The following is a 27,823-nucleotide window of genomic DNA, read 5'->3' on the forward strand; positions in this document are numbered from 1 at the left end:
CTGTCCCCTCCCTATACATATAATGATATTTTTACACAACAAACCGGAATTGTTCATTAGAAACCAATTTAATCATCCATACAGTACAAGGAATAAAAATAATTTTATGCTTTGTGCCCATAGATTGAAATTATATGCTCATTCCCCACAATATATGGGCATGAAAGTCTACAACAAACTTAAAGGCAAAAACATTCTAAACATGGAACTAGGGATACTAAAAAAGAAGTTACATGAAATTCTTATACACAAATGTTATTACTCATTAGAAGAGTTCATGGAAGATGAACTGATAATTTGAGCAGAATCCAACCGCAAATTAGCATTATATTGTGGAAGAAAAAAAAATTGGCCATTATCAAGAAAGATATTTACCTATGCTGGAAAATATAGATATTGCTACATAGACTAAATATAGTTTTAAAAATTAATATTAGATTCTAGTTTGTAATTTTTGACGTGTCTCCTGCACCATAATCACATGATTTGTAAGTGTATGTTAAGAGACTAATAAATCACAATTCATCCACCCGCCACACCATTGGTGAGGGCAATAGAGCTAGGTTTGGATGAAAGTGTGCATACAAACATACATTATCTAGTTTTTATCTCCAACACTGAAGGGAGTATTAAGCTGCTGTGGCTGTAGAGTGATTTTGAGGGATTATGTAGTCATTGCAAGTTGACCAAGGGCTTCAGTTTGGTCTGTAGAAAATGCTGTGGAGAAGTGTATAACATAATTGCTAAAAACTTAAATGATTCATTGCATTTGCTTGTTTGTTAGCATGCAATGAAATGGTATCAGTGACAGTTTCATTGTAGTAGCTTGCATTTGTGTCAGGAACAAGTTTGATTATGCAAATCCTTTTCCACAAGACAACAGGGCTCATTTTAATTATTGTTTGTATTCTTTGTAGATTGTAGTTTCTGTAATGTGGCTTAGAGCTGTCTGCTGTACTACAGTCACATAGTTTTTAATATAGTAACATATCCACCTGTACTCACATATGCTTGTCTGCCAGCAAGCAGTGGATTGGTGTCAGTGACAGCATCATCTTTATAGTAGATTTCATTTGTTTTTCTAACTAGCTTGATAGTGCAGATCCTTTTCTAAAGGACAAAATCAATAATTATGTTGTTTACTACTGTTTTCACATGAATTTTAGTAGTGGGTTGGATGACTACACATGCTGTGTGTTGACACAAGGAGGAGCTGACTGGTGTTTATGAACAACTGAGGAAGCTGTTGGCCACAGTCAGCTATCTGCAGGCTGATGCTTCAGACTGTAGCTGCTTTGGGAAAACTGATGCATTGAATGGAACACCTCAGATGTTGCTCGTTTCACCCTGGGGCTTTGCTGCCAAGGCACCTTACAGCGCACCCAGTCTTGGGGACTGAGCTCACCTCGGGGTGAGTTGCAGGTTGTAATGAGTTTTTTTCACTTGAGGTAAAGATTGAATGTGGGGACTGGCCACCTGGCCTCATCCATTCATCTTATGAGAGGACAAGTGGCCACTCCTTCAGACAATCCAAACAGGCACAAGGGAGGAGGAGTTTGCTAGTTAACAGGAGACCAATACTAGTCAACAGGAGGTCCAGTGTTAGTTGTATTATGGAGCCCTTTAGGGAAATATTGTCCAGGCCTGCAAAGAAATGCTTGGTATGTCTGAGATGTGGAAAGTGCTCTGCATATATCTGTCAAGGATGCATGGTGCAGTCATCTGCAAGTTGTGGCCGAATTTGGTATGTTGATACTAATGATGCCTCTCACTCGGCATACTCAGTTCATACAAGTGACTGACAGATGTGGTGAAGGTTGCTGGCCTGCTGGGTCAGATCCAAAGTAGATTCAAAATATTTAATGGGACACAGAACGTATAAAAAAAAGGACAGGTTAGGTGCCATAGGAAGGGTAGTGTTCATTGCAATTGACAAAAACATTATATCCACCAAGGTTGACACTAAGCGTGATTGCAAAGTTATCTAGACACATGTAACCAGCATTGGTGAACTCAAATAATCATCAGATGTTTTTACTGGTCACCTGATTCCATCTTAATAGCTGTAGACTCATTCAAAGAAAGTTTATGTTCGTTACTGCAGAAGTAACTTGACAACCAGTGTTAGTTAGAGGTGACTTTAACCTCCCTAGTACAGACTCGGATGTCTGTGAATTCAACGTAGGTGGTACAGACAGATTTTTTGAAGTAGTTCAGAACACATCTTTCAAAAACTGTCTTGAGAAGCTAGGTCAACACTTCACACACAATGGAAATATTTTATACCCTGTAGCTACAATTAGGCATGGCCTCATTGACAAGGCACAACTGATGATAGTGCCACTATAAGGTACAAGCAGCTTTGTTTAAAGTTGGTGTTTGAATTGATAAGAGTAGGACAATGTTTAATAAGAAATATTAGTCAGATGGGAAACAAAGGAAATTAAAGACTGGAATTATTGAGTTCAACACCATTGAGATCATCTCGGCAAAGAATCTATATAAAAACACTTAATTGAGATTGCAATTTCAAGGTTACACTGTAAAGTAAAGGAGAAATAATTGTGAAAATATTGGAGAAAATTTTCCAAATTGCTAGATTTTCTGGAGTAAATCAACACATCACAGGAAACAAGAAAATAAGTGATGGAAATCTGAAATTATCGGGAGTTTAAGAGAGGAGGATATAGTATGGCTGTGATCTTTGGACATAGAAAGAAAGTAACTGAAAGTGTGGAACAGAATTTAAAACCAAAATAGCAATAGCAAAAGGCTCTGTTTGGAAGAAAAGGGGAATTTACTGTTGCAATATGGACAAAGATTTGAGGAAAAGATCAATAATGTGATTTGAATGGGCTGGTCTCCAGAATAGTGCTGAAGTGTAGACAGTGAGGAAGAAAGATAGAGCAAGGCTGGAGACTTTTGAGATGTCTATGTGGCGAAGGATGGGAAGAATAAGTTGGATTGATGAAGTGAAATTTGAGGTGGTTCCAGAAGAGTAGAGACGATATTGAATGTAATGAAAACTGGATGGGGGAGATTTGCTCATGAACAAAAATGTTATGACCATCTGCTTACAGTGTGTTGGTCCACATTTGGAGTGCAACTCAACAACAGTTCTGTGTGGCGAAACGTGGTAAGCCTTTAGTATGACTCCAGAGGTATGTACTACTACTTGGCTACACAGGTCACACAGTTCTCATAAAGTATGAGCCAGTGGCTTGTGGGTGTTGAGGCAGTTCTGGATATCATCCCAGATGTATTCCATCGGGTTCAGATCAGGTGAACTTTGTGGTCAAGCATCAGTGTTCACTATCATGCTCCTTCCAGCCAATGGAGCACAATTCTTTCGACATGGCAGTTATCCCACTGGAAGATACCATGATGTCAGAGCTACATCAAAAATGAAGGAATGCAGGTGGTCCACACTAATGCTCATTTAATCCACAACATCCCCACTAATCTGTGTCTGTGATGAAATGCGTGTTTCAAGCAACCTTTTGCCCGAATGATCATGGGTCTAGATACAACCATTGACCTGGAGTAACAAGAAACTTGATTCATCCGACTATGCAATGTGTTCCTATTGATCCACATTCTACTGCAATTGTAATAGATTACCCTATGCGATCAAAAGTATCTTGATACCTGGCTGAAAATGACATACAAGTTTGTGGTGCCCTCCAATGGTAATGCTGGAATTCAGTGTGGTGTTGGCCCAACTGTAGCCTTGATGACAGCTCCCACTCTTGCAGGCATATGTTCAATCAGCTGCTGGAAGGTTTCTTGGGGAATCACAGCCCATTCTTCTCAGAGTGCTGCACTGAGGAGAGGTATCGATGTCGGTTGGTGAGACCTGGCACAAAGTCGACGTTCCGAAACGTCCCAAAGGTGTTCTATAGGATTCAGGTGAGGACTCTGTGCAGGGCAGTCCATTACAGTGATGTTTTTGTCGTGTAACCACTCCGCAACAGGCTGTGCATTATGAACAGATGCTCAATCGTGTTCAAAGATGAAATCACCATCCCCAAATTGTTCTTCGAGAGTGGGAAGCAAGAAGATGCTTAAAACATCAATGTAGGCCTGTGCTGTGATAGTACCGCACAGACAACAAGGGGTGCAAGCCCGCTTCATGAAAAACACAACACCATAACACCACTGCCTCCAAATTTTACTGTTTGCATTAAACATGCTGGCAGATGCCGTTCACTGGACATTCACCATAAAACCCACACCCTGCCATTGGATCGCCACATTGTGTACTGTGATTTGTCACTCCACAAAACATTTTTCCACTGTTCAGTCGTCGAGGTGTCGTTTGGCATTTACCAGCATGATGTGTGGCTTATGAGCTGCCGCTCGAGCATGAGCTGTATATGTCCCCTCACGTTTTCACTTCACTATCACATAAGAAAAAGTGGACCTAGGGATGTTTAGGAGTGTGGAAATCTTGCATACAGATGTATGACACAAGTGACACCCAATCACCTGCCCACGTTCAAAGTCCGTGAGTTCCCTAGAGCACCCCATTCTGCTCTCTCACAATGTCTAATGGCTACTGAGGTCTCTGATACAGAGTACCTGGCAGTAGGTGACAGAACAAAGCACCTGATATGAAAAATGTTTGTTTTGGTGGGTGTCCCAATACTTTTGACCACATAGTGCATGTTGTTGGGTCAACTTGGGTACACATAGGGGTCATCTGCTGTGAAGCCCCCTGTTCAACAATGTGCACTTATGAGTGTGCTTCAAAACACTTCTGCCTACACCAGCATTTTATTCTGTCATCAGGTCTTCATGTTCTGTGATGAGGCATGGATGTCCAACACCTTGTCACCTGTTCATAGTTTAACCATTCTTCAGCCACTTTCTATAGATGCTGTCTACTGCAGCTTGCGAGCAGCCAATGAACTTTGTAACTTCCAAGTGGTTCATTCCTAGGTGCCAGGCCACAGTGATCTGCCCTTTGTCAAAGTTGATTGTATCAGTGTTCTACCCAATTTACATCCCATATCATAGCTACAATGATTCCCCATTTGTCTCTGTCCCACTTGCATGCTTTCCTTGGCATATCATGTGCCCACAACATCCTCATTTGTCTCTGCTCCACTTACACGTTTTCCTTTCTGCATTATCTGCCCACACCACTGCCAGGCAGTGTTCAACCTTTGGTGGGCAGTGGTCGTAATGGTTTACCTCATCATTGTATATTCAGAAAAAAGGGAGGGGATTATGGAAAAGATATGTGGGAGAGAAGAGGAGGCAAGTGAGGAGGAGATTTCTGATCCTGGATGATGTTACAGAAATCAGCACGAACAGCAACATTCAAAAGGGAGTGAAAGGTTGCCAAAAATAGAGATGCAGAGGACCTACTAACATAACAAAGATCTCGTGATGGTGGTGGTGGTGGTGGTGGTGGTGGTGGTTGTGATGGCAATAGTCACTAACTCAGCCATGATTTCAGTGGTGCTGAGAGATTAAGAAAGACATGTTAAAGGTCTGAAATAGTGGGTGAGAACAGAATTGAGCAGATGAGTTAAGCAGACTGTCGAAAATACACCATGAGGGAAACAAACCAGCCTCTTATTCTCCATATTGGTCTCAAATACAAGCTGAATTTTTTTCTCCCAAATCTGGACATTCATAATTAGAGTTGGCTTATCTGTGTATCCATACAAATACTGGTGTACACTGTAAAGGGGGGGGGGGGGGGAGAGAAACACACCATGAAGGAATTATCAGACTTGAATGGAAATTGGTAGACATGATGTACATGTACATACAAATGAATGATTACAATTTCAGATAATTGGATATTTTCTTCTGGTGAACCTTCTGGGATGTAAGGTCGTGGTCCATGAAACTCTTCAGCTCCTAATGTTTCGTCAAGAGCTGCACTGGACATCTTCAGAGGGGTGTATCTCCTCCGGTGAGTCGGCAAGACCTCTGGTCCTTGTGCAAGCAGTTTATACAGCTTGGCAATGATTGATAGAATTGTTGGATGTCCTCCTGAAGGATATTGTGCCAAATTCTTTCCAGTTGGCACATTAGATCGTCATCTAAGCTGGTGGGAGGGCTCTAAATGCTCCAAACTTTTTTTAAATTTGGGAGGGATCTAGCAAACTTTCTGGCCAAGATAGGGTTTGGCAAGAATGAAGACAAACAGTAGAAACTCTTGCCGTGTGCACGTGGGCATTTTTTTACTAGAATGCAAGCGCAGGATGGCCTGCTGTGAAGGTCAACAAAACAAGGCATAGAATGTCATCTGCATACCACTGTGCTGTAAGTGTGCCATGGATGACAATCAAAGGACTCCTGCTATGAAATGAAATGGTGCCCCAGACCATCACTCCTTTCTGTCATGCTGTATGGTGGGCAACAAACAGGTTGGTATCCCATCACTGTCTGGAGTGTTTCCAGATGTGTCTTCAGTGTGGAACCTCATTGAGTGGAGTAGAATTGTCTTCACTGATTAGTCCCACTTCAAATTGAGCCCTAATGAATAGTGAAGAGGTATCTGGAGATGTCCCGGACAGCAATGAGGTACCACCAGACTGTCACCCACCATATGATCTGACAACCAAGAGTGATGATATGGGGTGCTATTTGCTTTCATAGGAGGCCTATTTTGCTACCTTACAGCACAGTGGTATGTTAATGATATCTTATGCCTTGTTCTGTTGCCCTTCATGGCTAGCCATCCTGGGGTTACATTTCAGTAAGCAATGCCCTCACACACAGCGAGTGTTTCTACTGTTTGTCTTCATGCTTGCCAAACCCTATCTTGGCCAGCAACGGCACTGGATCTCTCCCCATTTGATAACATGCTGGCAAACAATATCACTTGGTTGAATGTGACATGCGACATTTGATTTTATTGGAGAAAGAGTTGAAAACTACAAATTCATAAAGGAAATTCTACAGAGAGTCAAAAGCCAGTAAATGTCATGAACTTGCAGCTATTGTTCTTCCTTTCTACAAGATAGGAAAGAGAGTATATATTTTTCTTAACAAATCATTTAGGTCGAGGCCTTTAAAATTATAAAGATCTTAAGCACAATGCAACACAAACTTACTTCCTTGTATTGGTTGTAAGCCTCAGATTTATTTGTTGATGTGGTGTCTCATTTTGTTGAAGTACTTCACCATCATAGAAGCTGTCAAAAGATTTTACTGAGAAACATGTTAGCTTTTAAAGGTATATAATCCAAATGCTGCAGCAGCATTCTTATGCCAGTACACAAGACTGGCAGTGTTAGTGAGACACACCTGTGGGATATGGCCAAGCAATATCAAAATGGACTAGAAATTGGTGAAAAGTGTCTCATTAAGAACAAATGAGAATGAAAAACAAAGAATTACCATGATGTTACTGCAGAGGGAGGAAGGCTGCCACACTGTGTTATTCTGAAATGTAAAACTTTGTGCAATGCAAAGAAATTTTCTCTAAGGGGTTAGAGATTTGTTGCCAAGTGAAAGGCTGGATGCCAACAGAATTAATGATAGGCTGGCTAGCTATTAGAATAAATACAGAGAGGGGGGAGCAGGAGATGAATAGAGAGAGTGCAGAGGAGGAGGAGGAGGAGGAGGAGGAGGAGGAGGAGGAGGAGGAGGGCACATCATTCTTGAAATACAGTGAAAAGGATAAAGTTAATATTTTCACTATTATAACATACAAGATGGTATGGGCATGTTAAGAGGATGCATGGGCAGAGGCTTCCCAAAATTATGGAAGAACTAAAGATGGGTGGGAAAAGACCTAGAGGGCACCCAAGAACACGGTGTAAAATGGGAGTGAGAATATCTGTAGAAAGGAGAGGTGTGATCTAGCAGCAAGTGGAGGAAGAAAAGTGGTGGGAGGACCGAGCCAAATGGAGAGGACTCATCAGTACCCAGACCCGGCAGTAGCTGGAGCGGGATTCGGATATAGATTGATAGATAGAACATACAACACTCTTTTGTTCCCTTTATTCTAGTAACTAATACCTCATGTTATCAGTAATTTTATCAAATCTTATAAATATTGTCACCAATGACCTATTTCTCACCACCTCTGGGATCTGGGCTATCTCCCAGTCTTTTGTGTTATTACAGCAGTAAAGGGAGCTTTTAGAATACATGAACAGTCTTCAATAATTTAAGTTTAACAATAAAGGGTGCTTTAGTTGTCCGCTACAGTAAGAATAATTCTAGTTTACCTAGGAGAAATTTCTCAGTTTTTTACAGATCAAGAAGCGCAAATACCAATGAACGTTGTCCTCACTATGATCCAGAGCATTAGACACAGTTTTACTTCCAACAGTCCTGGTTCAACTCACACTTTAAACCTGCCTGGAAGTATCAAATCAGTCCACACTCCTTTGCAGAATTCAAATTAGAATAAATTTTCTTTCTGCAAAGGAGTGTGTACTGATTTGATACTGCCTTCAACTTCCACTGAGCTTTTGTACACTAACGAATTCACATAACTCTGTTGGAATAACTAGCCATGATACTATTTCTGTGATCTGAGGCTGAAAAAATACAATAAAAGGATTTCATTTACTGTTCTAATTTTCAAGAACTACAGACATTCCTATCCATATAGTTTTTTTCTATTAATTCTTATTTTGAAAATGTTCCATCATTTCTTGTGGTGGCCATTTTCTCAGCAGCTGATTATGAATTGCAATAGCTTGCCTTTCACACTGATCAGCCAAAACAATATGACCACTGCCCACTGTGACATTGGATGCTGCCTGGTGGCACTGCGGGCATGTGATGTGGTAATAAAAGTTTTTAAGCAGAGTGAAGATACGGGCACAAATGGGGAAATCCATTGATATAAGCAACTTTGACAAAGGGCAGATTATTATTGTGCAGAGCCCGTGAATGAGTATTGTGAAAACAGCAAGCAGGTTGAATGTTCATTTGCTACTTTTGTGAGCATGTACAGAAAGATATGGGAGGACAGTGAAACTACTACTAGAAGGTAAATGGTTGGACGTCCACAAATCTACAGAGAATGTGGGGTTTTGAAGGCTTGTCTGCTCTGTAAAGTAGGATAGATGGTGATCTGTGGTACCTATGCCAAACAACAGGATCTGATCGTTGATCAATGGAAACATGTTGGCTCTTCGGGTGATACACATTTCTGCTACACTAGGTCAATGATTGTCTCCACAAATGCTGCCGTCACAGTGAACGGCAGCTCGGAATGCACAGCATGTAACAGACACAGGCTGGTGGGAGCAGTATAGTGCTATGGGAGACGTTCTCCAGTGCTTGCAAGGGACCTGCAGTAGTAATCAAAGACGTGCTTACAGCTGCGAACCACCTGCATCCCTTCATACTTGATGTCATCCCTGATGCTGATGTCATCTTTCAGTAGCATAATCGTCCGTGTCTCGGAGCCAGAACCATGCTACAGTGGTTTGAGGAGCATTATAGTCAACTCACGGCGATGTCTCGGCAGCCAAATTTGTCTGATGAAAATCCTACGGATCCCATCTGGGTCACTATCTAGCACCATCACCGTGTATGCAAATCAGTGGCACATTATTCACATGAATTACATGACCTGTGCATAGTCATCTAATGCCATGTACCTCCACAAACCTATCAGCAAATGGTCGGATCCCTCATATGTGGAATCAGGTGTATTTTGTTCCAAAGATGGACAAACAAGGTATTAAGCAGGTGGTCATAATGTTTTGGCTCATCAGTGTGTACCACATACATCCCTTCTATCCTGTTACATTGTATCGTCTGCCTTTTTTTGCTGCCTGTGTTCTACATTTGCTTTCACTTTCTTTTATTTTGTGTCCTCATTTCCCTTCTCACCTTCCTTATACGCTTGTATGTCCCACCTTCATTGGCATGGTTGTGCTGTAGTGGCACACTGTGAGAGTGGTTGCAGGTGTTTCAACTTTAAAGCATGTTATACAACTACCTAACCAACAGCCACATTTAAGTTTAACATTTTGTAATTATCAAAGCACCGCATTTTTATCTCCTAACCTATGCAGTCCTCTGCCACACATTATTCCCATCATTATTTCACATATATCTATCCTCAGAAGCAAAATAGTTGGACAATTGTAGAAAAAATGGCAGAAAAATCAGACCATTTGGCAATAGCAGCATAAAAATTGGGCTATGGCTTGATGTCAGGGAGATGAAGCAGATCATTGATTTAGTAAATGAAAGATATCTGATGCTCACTCTGTATTCATCTATGCCCCATGTGCTAAGGATTGCTTGGTCTATGATTTAAATTATGGACCTTACTGAAAGTTTGAATCGCAGTGACAGTACTTAGATGTGGTACAGAGGCTGTGAAACATCAAAGAATGTGCTTATAAGGGCTCACTATCTACCATTCAGGATAATGAAGAATGGAAGATCAGTATTACCAACAAGTTTATTATTTTCTAAATCCATTTATATTCATCTTATACAACTTGAAATTATAACTTTGCACATTTTGGAATTATGACTAAAGCTACTAAATTACTTTTTCTGAGCATATGGAGTGGTGTTCGAAGAGACTCTCCTCATATCTCTTCCTCATGGTGTAATGAGTGGAAGAGTGGAATGGTAACCTGAAGATGCGAAGTTCGAAGATACCGATATATGTTTCCATTTTTTTTCCCTTTTTTAATCATTTGTGCAAATACATTATAAAGAAAAAGACGGCAATATTTTCGACAATGTTTACCAAAATTACGAAATCAAGTATGGGCAAAATGAAATAGCTGCCCGTACTGCATATAAGCTTCACTGTAATTCAGATTGTATTCTTCAAGTACGTGAAGTTGTAAATGATATGGTTTCTCCATGGCAGAGAAAATACCCAATCACCAAGCAACATTTGGAGAGAGATTCTTAAAAGATACTACAGAACATGAAAACATTATAGTTCAGTGTAAGAGATACTGCAAATAAGTCCAGCTTCATCTAATAGGTATTATTTCTAACTGTTTAAAGCAGTGCTTATAATTTCCCAATAAATTAACAACAGAATACATCAACCAAGAGAAGAAGTAAGGATGTAATGAGTATTTCTACATCTACATACAGCCATTATAGCTCTCGTGAATAGATAGTATTATCACATTAGTAACACAACATTACTGGATCACTTGTTGTTCAGAAAATATTAACTGTTAACTATTAAGTCTGTTATGGACTGCTGGAAAAAAGTATGCCCACAATTAAAAGTTTTCAGAGACATTTGAACTCAGATATTTGTACCTCGAGAAATGACATAAGTACAATTAATTGGTTTTTGGCTTGGTATAGTTTGTTGAACAGAAACCAAACATACTCTTTGGAAAAGGATGAAAACAGTGAAACTTATGACTCACTATATGTTCCAGCTGCTGGCCAAGTTAAGCAAAATGTTGCAACACGATGCTAGATTATGTACCGACAAGTCTCATCTATCGCATGGGCTGAACTACTAATTCTTTTTCCATTGCCATGCTGGTGTATGATACAGTACAATGTTGATGCTGTGGAATACAATTCCACAAACTTTTCTATGGCAAAAAAGTCTCTAATTTTTTCACAAGGTTTACAATATTATTCAAGTTTTCACCATACACAGTTTTTCATGAATGTGAATTTTGGGACACTGCATATAATGTTGATGCCCCTGCAATTATATACAAATAGATTAGAAACAGACTAACTGCCACACAATAGAACAATGAGAAGGTGGAGAAGAAGAAGAAGAAGAAGAGGAGGAGGAGAAGAAGAAGAAGAAGAGGAGGAGGAGGAGGAGAAGAAGAAGAAGAAGAAGACGATAGCAAGGTGAGATGCAATCTTCTGATGGGCCATCATGGTAGCAATAGTATGGCATGCAGAACAGAGGAAGATGATGTGGGAGGCCCTACAACAATAGTAGACCTCTTAACTGCTAGAAAAAAATGCAACAAAGAAACATAGATAAAGAAAGTGTTACACCACTGGATGTCATTACTGTGCTCTGGGTTCAGCTTGAACCATTGACCTCTGCTTAACTGTGATATGCTTGTGGTGGTGATTGTGACTGGATCACTGTAACTGAGGTGTGGTCAGAGGTGTTTATGACTTATGTGAGACATAGCATATTGATCCAGTGTTGATTTATCTCTCATCATGGTGATGTCGAAGGCATTTAAAGAATTTTTTTTCGACCACATGGCCTCTCCTCCAATGTAAGCCTAGCTGCAGCTGCACAGGCTGGTGCAGACATCTGCAGTATGTACACAAATTGACTTACCATCCACATGTGTCACTTACCTGGCACATTAATGAGTTTTTAGGTATCATGCATTCAAACAACAAGTACAAGTAGCAGTAACACATATTGCTAAAACAATACAAATTCATCTGAAGGATGATTATGGGAATGGAAGTTGCTTGTGTTTTGGGAACTGTGGGTTAAATATCAACCCATACGATGGCTGGAACTTTGGAAGTGTATCTCTAGGCTTGATCTCTGTACCCAATAAATGCATGATATTCAAAAACAAATCAAAAGCCTGACATACATTACATATATGTCTGCTGTAGCTATTTTCAGTACACCTAATTCTTTTTTGTGTTGCTTAAGAATTTGATTGGACACATGCATGTTACAGTGGGTCAGCCTTTGAACTAACAATGTCTCATACTTCTGCAATTAATCTAAACAACCCACCAGAATTCGGACTGCTGATGAATATCTGCATCTGGCTGCAGAGGCATAAGAATTCTTTCAGGCGTTCCATATTGACATGTAGCTTGTCCAGTCTCCATAGCTCCCAAATAGCTGCCTGGAGAAAAATATAAGCTACTGAAATTAGTCACTGAGTCCTGCAACTCCCTGGATATTATGACATGCCCCTCTGTCTCTCTCTCTCTCTCTCTCTCTCTCTCTCTCTCTCTCTCTGTCTCTCTCTGTCTCTCTCTCTCTCTCTCTCTCTCTCTCTTTCTCTCTCTCTCTCCCTCTCACCCTCCCTCCCCCCTCCCCCCTGCCATGCTCCTCCCTCTCTCCCTACCTGTGTCCCTCCCCCTCCCCCTCCCCTATCCTCCCCCCTCTCTTCCCCACCCCTGCCCACTCCTCACCTCCCCTGCCCTCTCCTCACCTCCCCTGCCCTCTCCTCACCTCCCCTGCCCTCTCCTCCCCTCCCCTGCCCTCTCCTCCCCTCCCCTGACCTCTTCTCCCCTCCCCTCTCCCCTACCCCTCCCCCTCCCCCTACCCTCTTCTCCCCTCCCCTGACCTCCCCTCCCCCTCCCCTACCCTACCCTCCCCTACCCTCTCTCTCCCTCCCCTGCCCTTCTCCTCCCCTGCCCTCTCCTCCCCCTCCCCTGCCCTCTCCTCTCCTCTCCTCCCCTGGCCCTCTCCTCCCCTCCCCTGCCCTCTCCTCCCCTGCCCTCTCCTCCCCTCCCCCCCCAGCCCCTCTCTCCTCCCAGCCCTCTCCTCCCCTGCCTCTCTCCCCTGCCTTCTCCTCCCCACCACTGCCCCCTCCTCCCCTCCCCCTGCCCTCCCCTCCCCTGCCCTCTCCTCCCCTGCCCTCTCCTCCCCCTGCCCTCTCCTCCCCTCCCCTGCCCCCCCTCCCCTGCCCTCTCCTCACTTCCCCTCCCCCCTTCCTCTCCCTCCCTGCCTCCCCCTCCTCATCTCCCATCCCCTCCCCACACCCTGTGCGTATGTGTGTCAGGGGGACGTGCACATTTGTCAACGCATAACTGTGTGTGTTAGGAAAAGAGAGAGAGAGAGAGAGAGAGATGTGGTAGGAAGGGAGACAGGGGGCTGGGTAGAAAGCAAGAAAAGTAGACTATATGTAAAAGTATGAAATAGTTCCTTTTTTCATTTGGTATAGAAAAAAAAGCGAAAAGGCAAGGATGTTTTCAATTCGAAAGATGGGTAACAAAATGGGAGATTTAAAGGGAAACTGTTTCACAAGTTTTGGGAGAAATGATAGAGGAGAAAAGTAAGAAAGGGGTGAGAGAGGGAGACATTGAAAGAAAAGATAATATTTCAATGAAAACTGCATGATCTGTTTAGTATTTTTGGGAGGGTGGAGTAAAAGGAAAGTAAAACCAGTGTGTGTGTGTGTGTGTGGGGGGGGGGGGGGGGGGGGGGGGAGAGAGAGAGAGAGAGAGAGAGAGAGAGAGAGAGAGAGAGAGAGAGAGAGTGTTTGGAGGGGCAATTAAAGGTGAATGAATATCAGAGATGTTTTACATATTTTTTGGAGGATCCAGAGATGTCAATAGTGGGGAAGAGAGAGATGAATTTGAAATAACGAAAAATAGCCTTAAAAAATCTCCCCTTGATTTATCCCTTTTTCACATATGTGGGCAGAGAACAAATAAAGATAATGTAATATTAAAAATATGAAATTGGAAGAAATTTATTTCAGCTGAAAGGGTAATATATAGGAAAACTAACTCATATTTTCTTATTAGAGAAGGAAAGTTGCTGCTCACCATATAGCGGAGGTGCTGAGTTGCGATAGGCACAACAAAAATTATAATTGTGTGAATCTTTTTGTTGGGTCTATCGCGACTCAGCATCTCCACTATATAGTGAGTAGTAACTTTCCTTCTCTGATATTGGTACATTCCAACCTGGACTTTCCATTGTTTGATTCATATTTTCTTATCTCATGTTCAATATTTTTCCATCACCAAGTGATCTTCCACTGGCTTTTGCTGTCAGAAAATTGAGCAGAAGGACGAGTAAAAATAATAAAATGCTTTCAGTGCTGTGAAATCTTATCCAGAGTCCTCCATTGTTTCTGGTCTCAATCATGTCATGGCACAGAATCTTTGAGGCATTGGACATAATTGCCAAAAGAGGCAACTTCCTCCCACGCTTCAAGAATGCAGTTCCAACAGGCATAAAGCTATTACCAGTTGGTTTTGTGGCCAGTTCTCTGAAACTGTTTGTGCTACTGCCTTCCACATATATTCCATTGGGTTCATATCGGCAGCCGGTGGTGGCTAGTCCATGACATTAATGTCCATCTTGGGCATTTTCTACTGAACGATTCTGGACTTATGCACAGGTCAATGGTATTCCTGTAGTGTGAATTCTCCTTCACTATATAGCATTCACACTCAAGGCAGCATCATGTTTTTCAGTATGTGACTGCACTGCATACCATCAAGGGTTCCCTCAGTTCTATGAAGAATTCCTGCTCCTCTTGCAGAAATCCAACGCCAGTAGGAAATAGATAGCCAGCCACATCCTCTTGATGTCACTACACATTCTTCACAATGTCTTGTCCTTGATGCTGGTAAACTTTGAACTGTCGTTGCTCATGGAAAGCACCTTCCCATCTGTGAAAATTATGTTTTCCCATACCGCATTCAGATGGAGCTCTGAAAATGGCAACTGACAGAACGTATTTTCCTCACTGAGTTTTTATTTTACAGCAATATTTGTGCATGCAGTCCAGCTTTCCTCAGCTTTTGACAAACTGTGTTACTGGAACCATGGAAGTTTGTCTCTTGCCACAACTGCTTCGCGTTTAGGAAGGGACTTACATACAAACTCTGTGTGAGCCAGGAATTCTGCTGATGATCCTTTTTTAACATCATTCTTCCACCATCTGTTTGTGATAGTGGATTGCATGTTGTACCTTCTCCCAGCATCTTTAATCAAAAGCTTGCATTCTTCAGTCAGAGCGATGACTCAGTCTTGAACTGAATGCTCCCAGTAAGCCATTGCAACTGACGGTCCACGATATTATTTCTGCTCACTGCTCTTATGCTGATGCCTGGGAAGGAAGTAAACATGTTGCTGTCAAAAGGGGCGGCAGTGGTGACAGACTTGCCACTTAAAGACTGCCTGTAAGACTATGTGGCTCCAGCCTGTGGAGACCACTTAGGCCACAACAGAGATGGTTTTTCACGTGTCATAGTTTCGGATCCCACATATGACATGGATGATTTTGTTTTGCATTTATGTTCATCTGTGCATCACCTTTGTTTATCCCTGAGTAAACATTTGTGATCTAATTCTTAAGAAACTTTCTTGAATTTGAAACAATAATTGATAACTGTACAGTAAATTTGCTAAATGCCAGTAATTAGTGGCTATTGCAGATGTGTCAGAGTCTTAGATATAAAGTCCATCTGGCTGATCTGCTATCGCAGATGGAACGAAGATGGAAAGAAGAGATCGCTAGTTCTTCAAATTTGGTCCAAGGCTGACCCACTGTAACATAACATGTCCTGTTGAATTCTTAAGTAAAAGGAAAAAAAATCAGGTGTACTGGAAATAGTTACAGCAGACATATATGTAATTAATGTCAGGTGGTTGTTGGTTTGTCCTGAATATCATGTATTTATTGGGTCCAGAGACCAAGTCCAGTGATAGGCTTTTGACATTCTAAGGTTCCACCCATCTAATAGGTTGATATTTAATCCACAGTTCCAAATACACAGGCAATGTCCATTCCCAAAGTCATTCTTGATGTGAATTTGTGTAGCTTTAAACAATACATGTTACTGCCACTTAATAGATGTTGTTTGAATGCAGGATACCCAAAAACTCATGAATGTGCCAGGTATGTGATACACATGGTTGGTAAGTCAATATGTCTGTGTACTGCAGATGTCTCCTGTGTCCCACGCAGCTGCAGCTAGGCTTACTTTGGAGGACGACCATGTGGTCAAAAAGAAATTTCTATAAATGCCTTCGATATCATCAGCATGATGAGAGATAAATCAACATTAGTTCAATATGCTATGTCTGACAAATGCCATAAACACGTTTGACAACACCTCAGTTACAGTCATCCATCTGCAGTCAGCACCATGAGCATATTACAGTTAAGCGGAGATCAGCAGTTTGAGTTGAACCCACAGCATGGTAACAACATCCAATTGTGCATTCATTTGTTTATCTATGTTTCTTTCTTATGCAGTAAGAGTTCTGCTACTGTTCAAATGCCTCCCACAACTTCCTCCACTGCTCAGTGTCCATACTATTGTTGCCATGATGGTTGATCACAAGATTGCATCTCACCTCATTGTCACCAGTTGGTAGGTGTCCCCTTCTCATTGTTCCATTTTGCAGTGTTAGTCTGATTGTAATCTATTTGTAAATAATTGTAGGACTATATATGACAAGAACCTCAATAATATTGTAAATCCCCTGAAGGAATTAAAGACCTTTTGCCATAGAAAAGTTTGTGGAATTGCATTTCACAGTGTTAACATTGTACTGTATCACGCACAAGCATGGTAATAGAAACAGAAATAATAGTTCAACACATATGATGGATAATATTTGTTTGTATATAATCGAGCATTGTGATGCAACATATTGGTTGATTAGGGCAGCAAGTGGAAGATATAGCAGATCATGAGTTTCACTGTTTTTAGTCTTTACCACAACATGTGGTTTGCATTCAATGAATTACTGAGCTTAAAACACATTGATTGCCCTTATGTCACTACTTGAGATGTGAACGTCTGAGTTCTAACGTCTCTGAGATCTTTTAACAGTGGGCATACTTTTTTCTAGTAGCCTGTAACATACTCAATATTTTACGCTAATATTGTATGACAATTAGGTGATCCAGTAATGGTGTGTTACTAATTTGATAATATTGCCCATCCATAATAGCTTTAAGTACTGTATGTAGGTGCAGAAATACTCACAACATCCTTACTCATTCAATCTTGGTTGAAGTGTTCTGTCATTAAATTATTGGGGAATTGTAACCACTGCTTTAAACATTTAGGGATAGTAAGTGTTAGATGTAGCTGTACTAATTTATAGTGTTTCTTACATTGAATTGATAATGGTTTGATGTTCCATTCTGTCTTACAAAAGTAGCTCTCCAAATGTTGCTTTTATGGTTGCATATTTTTTCTGCTGTAAGACACCATATCTTTCATGACTTTAGCTACTTGAAGAAAATTTGTGACTCGAGCTACTTCAAGAAAACTATGTGAATGATAGCAAAACCAATATGTAGTAAGAACAGCTAATTCATTTGTCTCACACTCTATTTCATAATTTGCCTAAACATTGCCTGAAATATTGCCATCATTTCTTTCTAGTGAATTTGTACAAATGATAAAAAAACTGGAAACAAGTAGGTCTGAACTCTGCACCTGTAGGTTACCATACCACTCTTCTATCCATTATGCCATGAAGAACAGATGTGAGAGTAGTCTCTTTGAACACATGACTCCATATGTTCATAGGAGGTAATTCTGTGGCTTTAATCATCATACCAAAATGTAGAATGCTGAAGATTAGATGGGTAGATTACTCAACTAATGAGGAGGTATTGAATAGAATTGGGGAGAAGAGGAGTCTGTGGCACAACTTGACCAGAAGAAGGGATCGGTTGGTAGGACATGTTCTGAGGCATCAAGGGATCACCAATTTAGCACTGGAGGACAGCGTGGAGGGTAAAAATCGTAGAGGGAGATCAAGACATGAATACACTAAGTAGATTCAGAAGGATGTAGGCTGCAATAGGTACTGGGAGATGAAGAAGCTTGCACAGGATAGAGTAGCATGGAGAGCTACATCAAACCAGTCTCAGGACTGAAGACCACAACAACAACCACCAAAATGTAAATGTGTGAAGCTATAATTTCAAGTTGTAAAAGACAAATATGAGTGGTTTTAGAAAATAAAAAACTTGTTGGTAAAATTAGTCTTCCATTCTTAGTTATCCTGAATGGTAAGTAGAGAGCCCATATAAGCATGTTCTTAGATGTTTTATAGCCTCTGTTCCAAATATTTATAGGCATTCATGTGCTGTCGCTGTGATTCAAACATTGAGTCAGGTCCATAATATGTCATAAAATAAAGAATCCTTAGCACATGGGGCAGAGATGAATACAGAGTGAGTGTCATTTATTGAATCAATGACCCACTTTGTCTCTCTGACATCATGCCCTGGTCCAGTTTTTATGCTGTTATTGCCAAATGGTCTTATTTTTCTGCTCTTTTGTCAACAATGGGCCACTTTTTTTGTGTAGGTGTACAAACCAATATCACCTATAAGCCATCATTTTTTGTGTGTAACAATAACAGACATGAAAATAAATATATACATCCCACAGAACCATCCTACAACCACGCAGTAAATTTCTTCTGCATTTTTACTTCCTCGAGTCCCAAATTGTCTTCCACAGCTCTCTTTAAAACAGCCTGATGAGTTGCTTAGTTTCCTGTTACTCAAGTGTATTCCTCATGTTCACTTCATGTTTTTCCTCTTTTGTTTAAGTTTATACATCCCAGTTTTCTTCAGTATTCCCCTGCTGTGTATACCTGTATTTAGTGCTCCCTGATGTTGTTTGTATTTCTTTTCCTCTCCCTGTAGATTCTGCTCTATTTATTTAAATAATTTCAGAAAAGCATCCATATCCATAGATAAATCCCATTCCCACAATCTGTACCTAAATTGCTGCTTAAACATTTATCTAATGAGGGATTGTTCAACTCTAGCAAATCATTTTTCAAACACTCATCAGAGGTGTTGTAATGTTGCATAACATAATATGAGAATTCCCACCATGCAACTTTTAATTCGCTTCCACGCAGGAAACTAGACACACATTGAATGCTATTGTAAAAAGTAACAACACCTGAAATCAGGGGTTACACTAATGCACAGTCTAACAGTGAAATGTTCCATAGTCACGAAAACAATAAGGTGGATGGGGGCCCATGGCTGTTTGTGATGGCACAGTGGTTGCTGTGCTATCTGTGCCATGTGAGCCAGCCTCGTTAGGCCAGCTGTGGGGGTGCACAGCACACTGTTTAATTATGCTTGCTCACTGTTTAGGCTTACAACACTCCGTCCCCTTTGGGGAAATCTGTTCACCATGGAGATGGTCCATGTCTTCATCCCCCTTGTTGTTGTTGTTGTTGTTGTTGTTGTGGTCTTCAGTCCTGAGACTGGTTTGATGCAGCTCTCCATGCTACTCTATCCTGTGCAAGCTTCAGCATCTCCCAGTACCTACTGCAACCTACATCCTTCTGAATCTGCTTAGTGTATTCATCTCTTGGTCTCCCCCTACGATTTTTACCCTCCACACTGCCCTCCAATACTAAATTGGTGATCCTTTGATGCCTCAGAAGATGTCCTACCAACCGATCCCTTCTTCTGGTCAAGTTGTGCCACAAACTTCTCTTCTCCCCAATCCTATTCAATACTTCCTCATTGGTTATGTGATCTACCCATCTAATCTTCAGCATTCTTCTGTAGCACCACATTTTGAAAGCTTCTATTCTCTTCTTGTCCAAACTATTTACCGTCCATGTTTCACTTCCATACAAATACTTTCAGAAATGACTTCCTGACACTTAAATCTATACTTGATGTTAACAAATCTCTCTTCTTCAGAAACGCTTTCCTTGCCATTGCCAGTCTGAATTTTATATCCTCTCTACTTCGACCCTCATCAGTTATTTTGCTCCCCAAATAGCAAAACTCCTTTACTACTTTAAGTGTCTCATTTCTGAATCTAATACCCTCAACATCACCCGACTTAATTCGACTACATTCCATTATCCTTGTTTTGCTTTTGTTGATGTTCATCTTATATCCTCCCTTCAAGACACCATCCATTCCGTTCAACTGCTCTTCCAAGTCGTTTGCTGTTTCTGACAGAATTACAATGTCATCGGCGAACCTCAAAGTTTTTATTTCTTCTCCCTGGATTTAAATACCTACTCCGAATTTTTCTTTTGTTTCCTTTACTGCTTGCTCAATATACAGATTGAATAGGATTGGGGAGAGGCTACAACCCTGTCTTTCTCCCTTCCCAACCACTGCTTCCCTTTCATGTCCCTCGACTCTTATAACTGCCATCTGGTTTCTGTACAAATTGTAAATAGCCTTTCACTCCCTGTATTTTACCCCTGCCACCTTTAGAATTTGAAAGAGAGTATTCCAGTCAACATTGTCAAAAGCTTTCTCTAAGTCTACAAATGCTAGAAACGTAGGTTTGCCTTTCCTTAATATTTCTTCTAAGATAAGTCGTAAGGTCAGTATTGCCTCACGTGTTTCAGTATTTCTACGGAATCCAAACTGATCTTCCCCGAGGTCGGCTTCTACTAGTTTTTCCATTCATCTGTAAAGAATTCGTGTTAGTATTTTGCAGCTGTGGCTTATTAAACTGATTGTTCGGTAATTTTCACATCTGTCAACACCTGCTTTCTTTGGGATTGGAATTATTTTATTCTTCTTGAAGTCTGAGGGTATTTCGCCTGTTTCATACATCTTGCTCACCAGATGGTAGAGTTTTGTCAGGACTGGCTCTCCCAAGGCTGTCAGTAGTTCCAATGGAATGTTGTCTACTCTGGGGGCCTTGTTTCGACTCAGGTCTTTCAGTGCTCTGTCAAACTCTTCACACAGTATCGTATCTCCCATTTCATCTTTATCACCTCCTCTTCCATTTCCATAATATTGTCCTCAAGTGCATCACCCCTGTATAGACCCTCTATATACTCCTTCCACCTTTCTGCTTTCCCTTCTTTGCTTAGAACTGGGTTTCCATCTGAGCTCTTGATGTTCATACAAGTGGTTCTCTTATCTCCAAAGGTCTCTTTAATTTTCCTGTAGGCAGTATCTATCTTACCCCTAGTGAGATAAGCCTCTACATCCTTACATTTGTCCTCTAGCCATCCCTGCTTAGCCATTTTGCACTTCCTGTCGATCTCATTTTTGAGACGTTTGTATTCCTTTTTGCCTGCTTCATTTACTTCATTTTTATTTTTTCTCCTTTCATCAATTAAATTCAATATTTCTTCTGTTACCCAAGGATTTCTACTAGCCCTCGTCTTTCTACCTACTTGATCCTCTGCTGCCTTCACTACTTCATCCCTCAAAGCTACCCATTCTTCTTCTACTGTATTTCTTTCTCCCATTCCTGTCAATTGTTCCCTTATGCTCTCCCTGAAACTCTGTACAACCTCTGGTTCTTTCAGTTTATCCAGGTCCCATCTTCTTAAATTCCCACCATTTTGCAGTTTCTTCAGTTTTAATCTACAGGTCATAACCAATAGATTGTGGTCAGAGTCCACATCTGCCCCTGGAAATGTCTTACAATTTAAAACCTGGTTCCTGAATCTCTGTCTTACCATTATATAATCTATCTGATACCTTTTAGTATCTCCAGGGTTCTTCCATGTATACAGCCTTTTATCATGATTCTTAAACCAAGTGTTAGCTATGATTAAATTGTGCTCTGTGCAAAATTCTACCAGGTTGCTTCCTCTTTCATTTCTTAGCCCCAGTCCATATTCACCTACTACATTTCCTTCTCTCTCTTTTCCTACACTCGAATTCCAGTCATCCATGACTATTAAATTTTCGTCTCCCTTCACTACCTGAATAATTTCTTTTATTTCATCATACATTTCTTCAATTTCTTTGTCATCTGCAGAGCTAGTTTGCATATAAACTTGTACTACTGTAGTAGGTGTGGGCTTCATATCTATCTTGGCCACAATAATGCGTTCACTATGCTGTTTGTAGTAGCTTACCCGCATTCCTATTTTCCTATTCATTATTAAACCTACTCCTGCATTACCCCTATTTGACTTTGTGTTTATAACCCTGTAGTCACCTGACCAGAAGTCTTGTTCCTCCTGCCACCGAACTTCACTAATTCCCACTACATCTAACTTTAACGTATCCATTTCCCTTTTTAAATTTTCTAACCTACATGCCTGATTAAGGGGTCTGACATTCCACGCTCCGATCCGTAGAACGCCAGTTTTCTTTCTCCTGATAATGACATCCTTTTGAGTAGTCCCCACCCGGAGAGTCCGGAATATTTTACACAAGAGGACGCCATCATCATTTGATCATACAGTAAAGCTGCATGCCCTCGGGAAAAATTACGGCCGTAGTTTCCCCTTGCTTTCAGCCGTTCGCAGTACCAGCACAGCAAGGCCGTTTTGGTTATTGTTACAAGGCCAGATCAATCAATCATCCAGACTGTTGCCCTTGCAACTACTGAAAAGGCTGCTGCCCCTCTTCAGGAACCACACGTTTGTCTGGCCTCACAACAGATACCCTCCGTTGTGGTTGTACCTACGGTACGGCTATCTGTATCACTGAGGCACGCAAGGCATCCCCATTAAGTATTAGAATAGCTTTCTTTATCTCATTATCTCATTATACATTCTTTCAACCTCTTCCTGATCTGCAGAGCTAGTTGGCATATAAACTTGTACTACTGTGGTAAGTGTTGGCTTCATATATGCCTCACAGGATGTTCAGTATGCTGTCCTTAGTAGCACACTCGCATTTCTGCTTTCTTATTAGGCCTCTTCATGCATTATTGATTACCAGGTACTGATCTGACCACAAACCATGTTCTTCCTGCCACCACACGCCACTAACTCCTACTGTATCTAACTTCAGCGTATTCATTTTCCATTTTAAACTCTCTATCCTATGTACCCAATTAAGGGATTTCACAGTCCTACTTCTCTTAGTATGCTAGTTTTGTTTTTGCAGATGTAATCCTCTAGAGTAGTCCCTGCCCAGAGGTCTGAATGGGGACAATTTTGTGTGGAATATTTTACCCAAGAGGACACCATCAGTATTAAGCCATACAGTAGAGCTGCATGTCCTCAGGAAAAATAATAACTGTAATTTTCTCTTGATTTCATCCATTTACAGTGCTATCATAGCAAGGCCATGTTTGTTAAAGTTGCAAGGCTGGATCAGCCAGCCATCCAGACTACTGCCCCTTCTGAAAAAGCTGCTGCCCCTCTTCACGAGCCACAGTTTTGTCTGGCCTCTCTGAAAATACCTTTTCATTGTGGTTTTAGCTACACTGATGAACTAAAACATTGTGTCTACTGCCCACGATGACATTGGATCCTGCCTGGTAGCATTGCAGGCACGTGACACAGTAACAAAAGTATGGAAGTGGATCAGACTCAGACGGGGGATTACCCTAGTGAAGATATGGGCTGCAGCTGGGGAAATCCAGTGAGATAAGTGACTTTGAGAAATGGCAGATTATTATTACACAAAGCCTGTGAACGACTATCTTGGAAATGGCACAGCTGGTTGCATATTCATGTGCTATTGTCATGATTATCTACAGAAAGAGGTAAAACAGTGTAACTACCACCTCAATAAGACCATGGTTCGTGAGCTACCATACTTCTACCTGTTATTCAAAATCAACAAATTTAGATAATCACATAAGTTTAGGAGTAGTGCATAGTGAGGCATAAATTTAATTTACTTTTGAACTTGCATTATTTTCCAAATTTCCCCACTTTTGCCATTATACAATTTGTCATTGCCTAAATATAGAACATTATTCTCAACAAAAGACAAGGAACCCAAATCAATATGGTTATTAGTTTTGTGTCTCATATTATGGTTATGTGTGTCACAGTTCTTGTGTAACTGATTTTTTATTGCCATTGAACAGGAAATATAGTGGAGCACATGAATTATTTTTCAAATAGTGTAAAATTTGTAGGACCAAAGATTGATGCAAATATTGTGAGAAAAATACTCTGTGATATCAGTGACACTGACACACAAATGGTTGTTTTCTATTAATTGAATTGTATTTAAGAATAACTTTTTGCTTTCATAGTACAGTAAAGTAATTCCCCTCTGAGGTTAAGCAAAATAAAGAACAATATAAAATTTAGTATATTCAGAAAAAATTGTAAAGCTGTTTTGTACATACAGCATGTAGGAAATTGTTAGTGAATAAACTACAACAAACATGAAAAATATTCTCTAAAATGGATTATCTTAGATAATATGTAAAATAAAGGAAAGGCAACCACTCACCTTTAGCCGACTTTTATGTACACCACACATCAATCAGCTGTAGGTGAGTGGTGGCCTTTCCTTTATTTTTATGTACAGGGTGTACATAAAGTCCAGGAATACTTTTAATTATTTATTGCACAAGAACCAAACATTGTACAGAAATCATACAGATGTCATTTTCAAGAGAAACTCTACAGCTGTTCAACGGATGTTTAGAACCAATTATGGTAAGAAGCCACTAACAAGGAAGGCCATTTACCACTGTCACAACAAATTTGTTGAAATGGGTTGCTTGTGCCTGGCAAAGAGAGGCGGACGTCCCAGTGTGAATGAACTGAATGTGGAGTGCGTACGAGAGACATTCGTAAGGAGTCCAAATAAATTGGTGCTTCATGCATCCCGTGAACTTGAAATGGCTCCATGGACTGTGTGAAAAGTCCTGCGACCGAAGCTGTCTATGAAACCATTCAAATTGGAGCTAGTGCAGAAGCTCAATGATGACAACGAAGACAAGCGTTATGAGTTTTGTTTGCAGTTGCAACAATTGATGAGGATGGGGATGGCATTGTTGATTGCTTAAATTTTAGTGACAATGCCACTTTTCACACGAATGGGAAAGTGAACAGGCATAATTGTCCAATCTTGGGTACAGAGCATCCACACGAATGCATTGAATTTGAGCCTGATTCCCCAAAGGTAATGTTTTTTTGTGCCTTGTCACATTGAAAAATGTACGGGCCATTCTTCTTTGCCGAGAGCACTGTCACAGGATATGCCTACTTGGACATGTTGCAGCAATAGCTGATGGCACAAATGCAATTGGAGTTGCCATTCATCTTTCAGCAGGATGGTGCTCCACCCCATTTTCATCGTGAAGTTCATGGGTACCTGAACATGGAACTGCTGTGTTGATGGATCAGCCATACTACAGAAAGGGACAACTTTTTCATGAATTGGCCTCCCTGATCACCAGATCTCACTTCACGTGACTTTTTTCTGTGGGGACACGTATGGTGTATGTACTGCCTCTACCACGTGATGTTGCAGAGCTCAAGGAGAGAATATGGGAAGTGATTGCCACAGTCAACAATGCTGTGCTAGGACGGGTATGGCAAGAATTCGATTACCATATTGATGTCCACCAGGTCGCTCTTGGTTTGCTTATCAAATGTTTGTAAAAAAAACTTTCAGAGTTTTTGTTCAAAATGCATTATATATGACAGTGTTTAGTTCTTGTGCAATAAGTAATTGAAAGTGTTCTCGTGCTTTATGTACACCCTGTGTTATCTATCCAGGAATTTCCAGTGTTGTTATGGCAGACAGGATCTCTTTATATAGGTCAGTGGCCATAACCATGCACAAACACACCAAGTTTTCAGTCTTGGTCACACTTCATTATTTCTGACTTTGCTTATGTGTTTCAGCTAACTGCCATTATTGGACTGAATGCTTTAAAACATCACTGTAATGTATATAGCCAAATTATAATGTTAAATAGTACATACTCATACAAAGTGTACGTGTACCGTAGTATGCACCTACGCTTGATACGAGTATGTAGTACTTGGTGATATACATTGCATTGATGTTGGCAGTTAGCCAAAATGCATAATCAAAATCAGAACTAATAAACTGTGACAAAGAGTGAAAAATTTTGTGCATTTGTTATTATCTTAGATGAGCTAGCCAAGATATCAAAGAATTATGACTAAAGAAATAATATATAACAGAAACATGAAAAATTATAACTGAAAGATGAGACTAAGGCACTTGCAGTGGTACGTAATAAGAAGGGAGGAAGGCAAGTCACCAAAATGGATCTAATGTGTGTTACAATATAAAGAAGAAAGAGAGGATGACAAATGACATGGAGAGAAAAAATTGGATAGTTTTGTCATACAGGACAGTGTTTCAAACAAAGGTTACTAGAAATAAAGGAAGTGGTGGAAATTGAAATTGGGGAGTTGATTAGTTATATAAAGATCCTCCCAGTACAACTGCGACATGATTATGTATGTAGTGGAAGTGCTCTTAGAAATTAGTTACACATTATGTAGATTCTTTCCTGTATACATATTATAATCAAACTAGTGTGTTGTATTTGTCTTTTTTTCAGTTGCTACTGGCTTCCCAAGTGGGCAGTATCCATTGGAAACACGTCTTGCAGAAATCAAGTATGCTGTATCATCTGGTGCCACAGAAATAGATGTTGTTGTGGATCGGTCTCTAGTGCTTTCTCAACGGTGGAAAGCTCTGTATCGAGAGATTAGAATGATGGCTGAAGCATGTGGCAGAGCCCATTTCAAGGTTATACTGGCTGTAGGGGAGCTGGGAACATTGAATAATATATATCGGGCATCCCTTGTTGCAATGATGGCAGGAGCACATTTTATCAAAACATCCACTGGTAAGTAATGAGTAGTTGGGAAACACAGGTGGTACTAGTAACTGGCTCAGATGTAAAAGTAACAATGGTTATGCATCCACACTGAATTTGTTAGAAAAGTGTTCCATGGAATTTTGCATAATACATCATAATTATGTGGAAAAAGTGAATATTACAGGCTAATAGTTTAATTTTAATTAATTTACAATTTCATAATGACCATTTACATATCCATTCATGTAATAGAAGGAAATATTTGGTTTAATTAAAAAAAATTGTTTATTTCCTTACTTCAGTCATTTATAAATAAGAATTGTTCTTTACAATGGATAGAATTGTCCAAACGAACACTTTTTAGCTTTATTTTACATTATAGTAACATTAATGTTTGCCCACATTTTTTCTTTCATCTTAATGAAATGGAATATGTACGAAAAATGGCACATTAGCTATTGTTGTTCAGACATCTTCAGTACACTGAATGTGCAGCTGCTGGCAACCACAGCAGAACCTCACACTTGATGCATCAGAAAGGAAGTAGCTTGTGTACCAATTGTCAATTGTAAGGTTCCTGTTCGAACATTTTGTAGGCACCACAGATCTTTTCACTACATCACCTGGAGCATTAGATACCCAATATTACCCTTCTGGTAACATGTCGCTGTAGACCTCCAGATTATTGCAATGA

The 27,823-nt window shown here is 40.4% G+C and overlaps 1 protein-coding gene across 1 annotated transcript in view; it reads left to right on the plus strand.

The window, feature by feature from the left end:
* Window positions 1-27,823, plus strand: part of LOC126100637 (deoxyribose-phosphate aldolase) — a 161,128-nt gene that overhangs the window by 66,381 nt on the left and 66,924 nt on the right. The window contains exon 4 of the mRNA XM_049911266.1: window positions 26,866-27,156. Coding sequence (XP_049767223.1) covers window positions 26,866-27,156 — 291 coding nt within the window. The remainder of the gene's footprint in view (window positions 1-26,865; window positions 27,157-27,823) is intronic.

Source organism: Schistocerca cancellata, chromosome 9 (genome assembly GCF_023864275.1).
Source record: "Schistocerca cancellata isolate TAMUIC-IGC-003103 chromosome 9, iqSchCanc2.1, whole genome shotgun sequence".
Classification (NCBI taxonomy): Eukaryota; Metazoa; Arthropoda; class Insecta; order Orthoptera; family Acrididae; genus Schistocerca; species Schistocerca cancellata.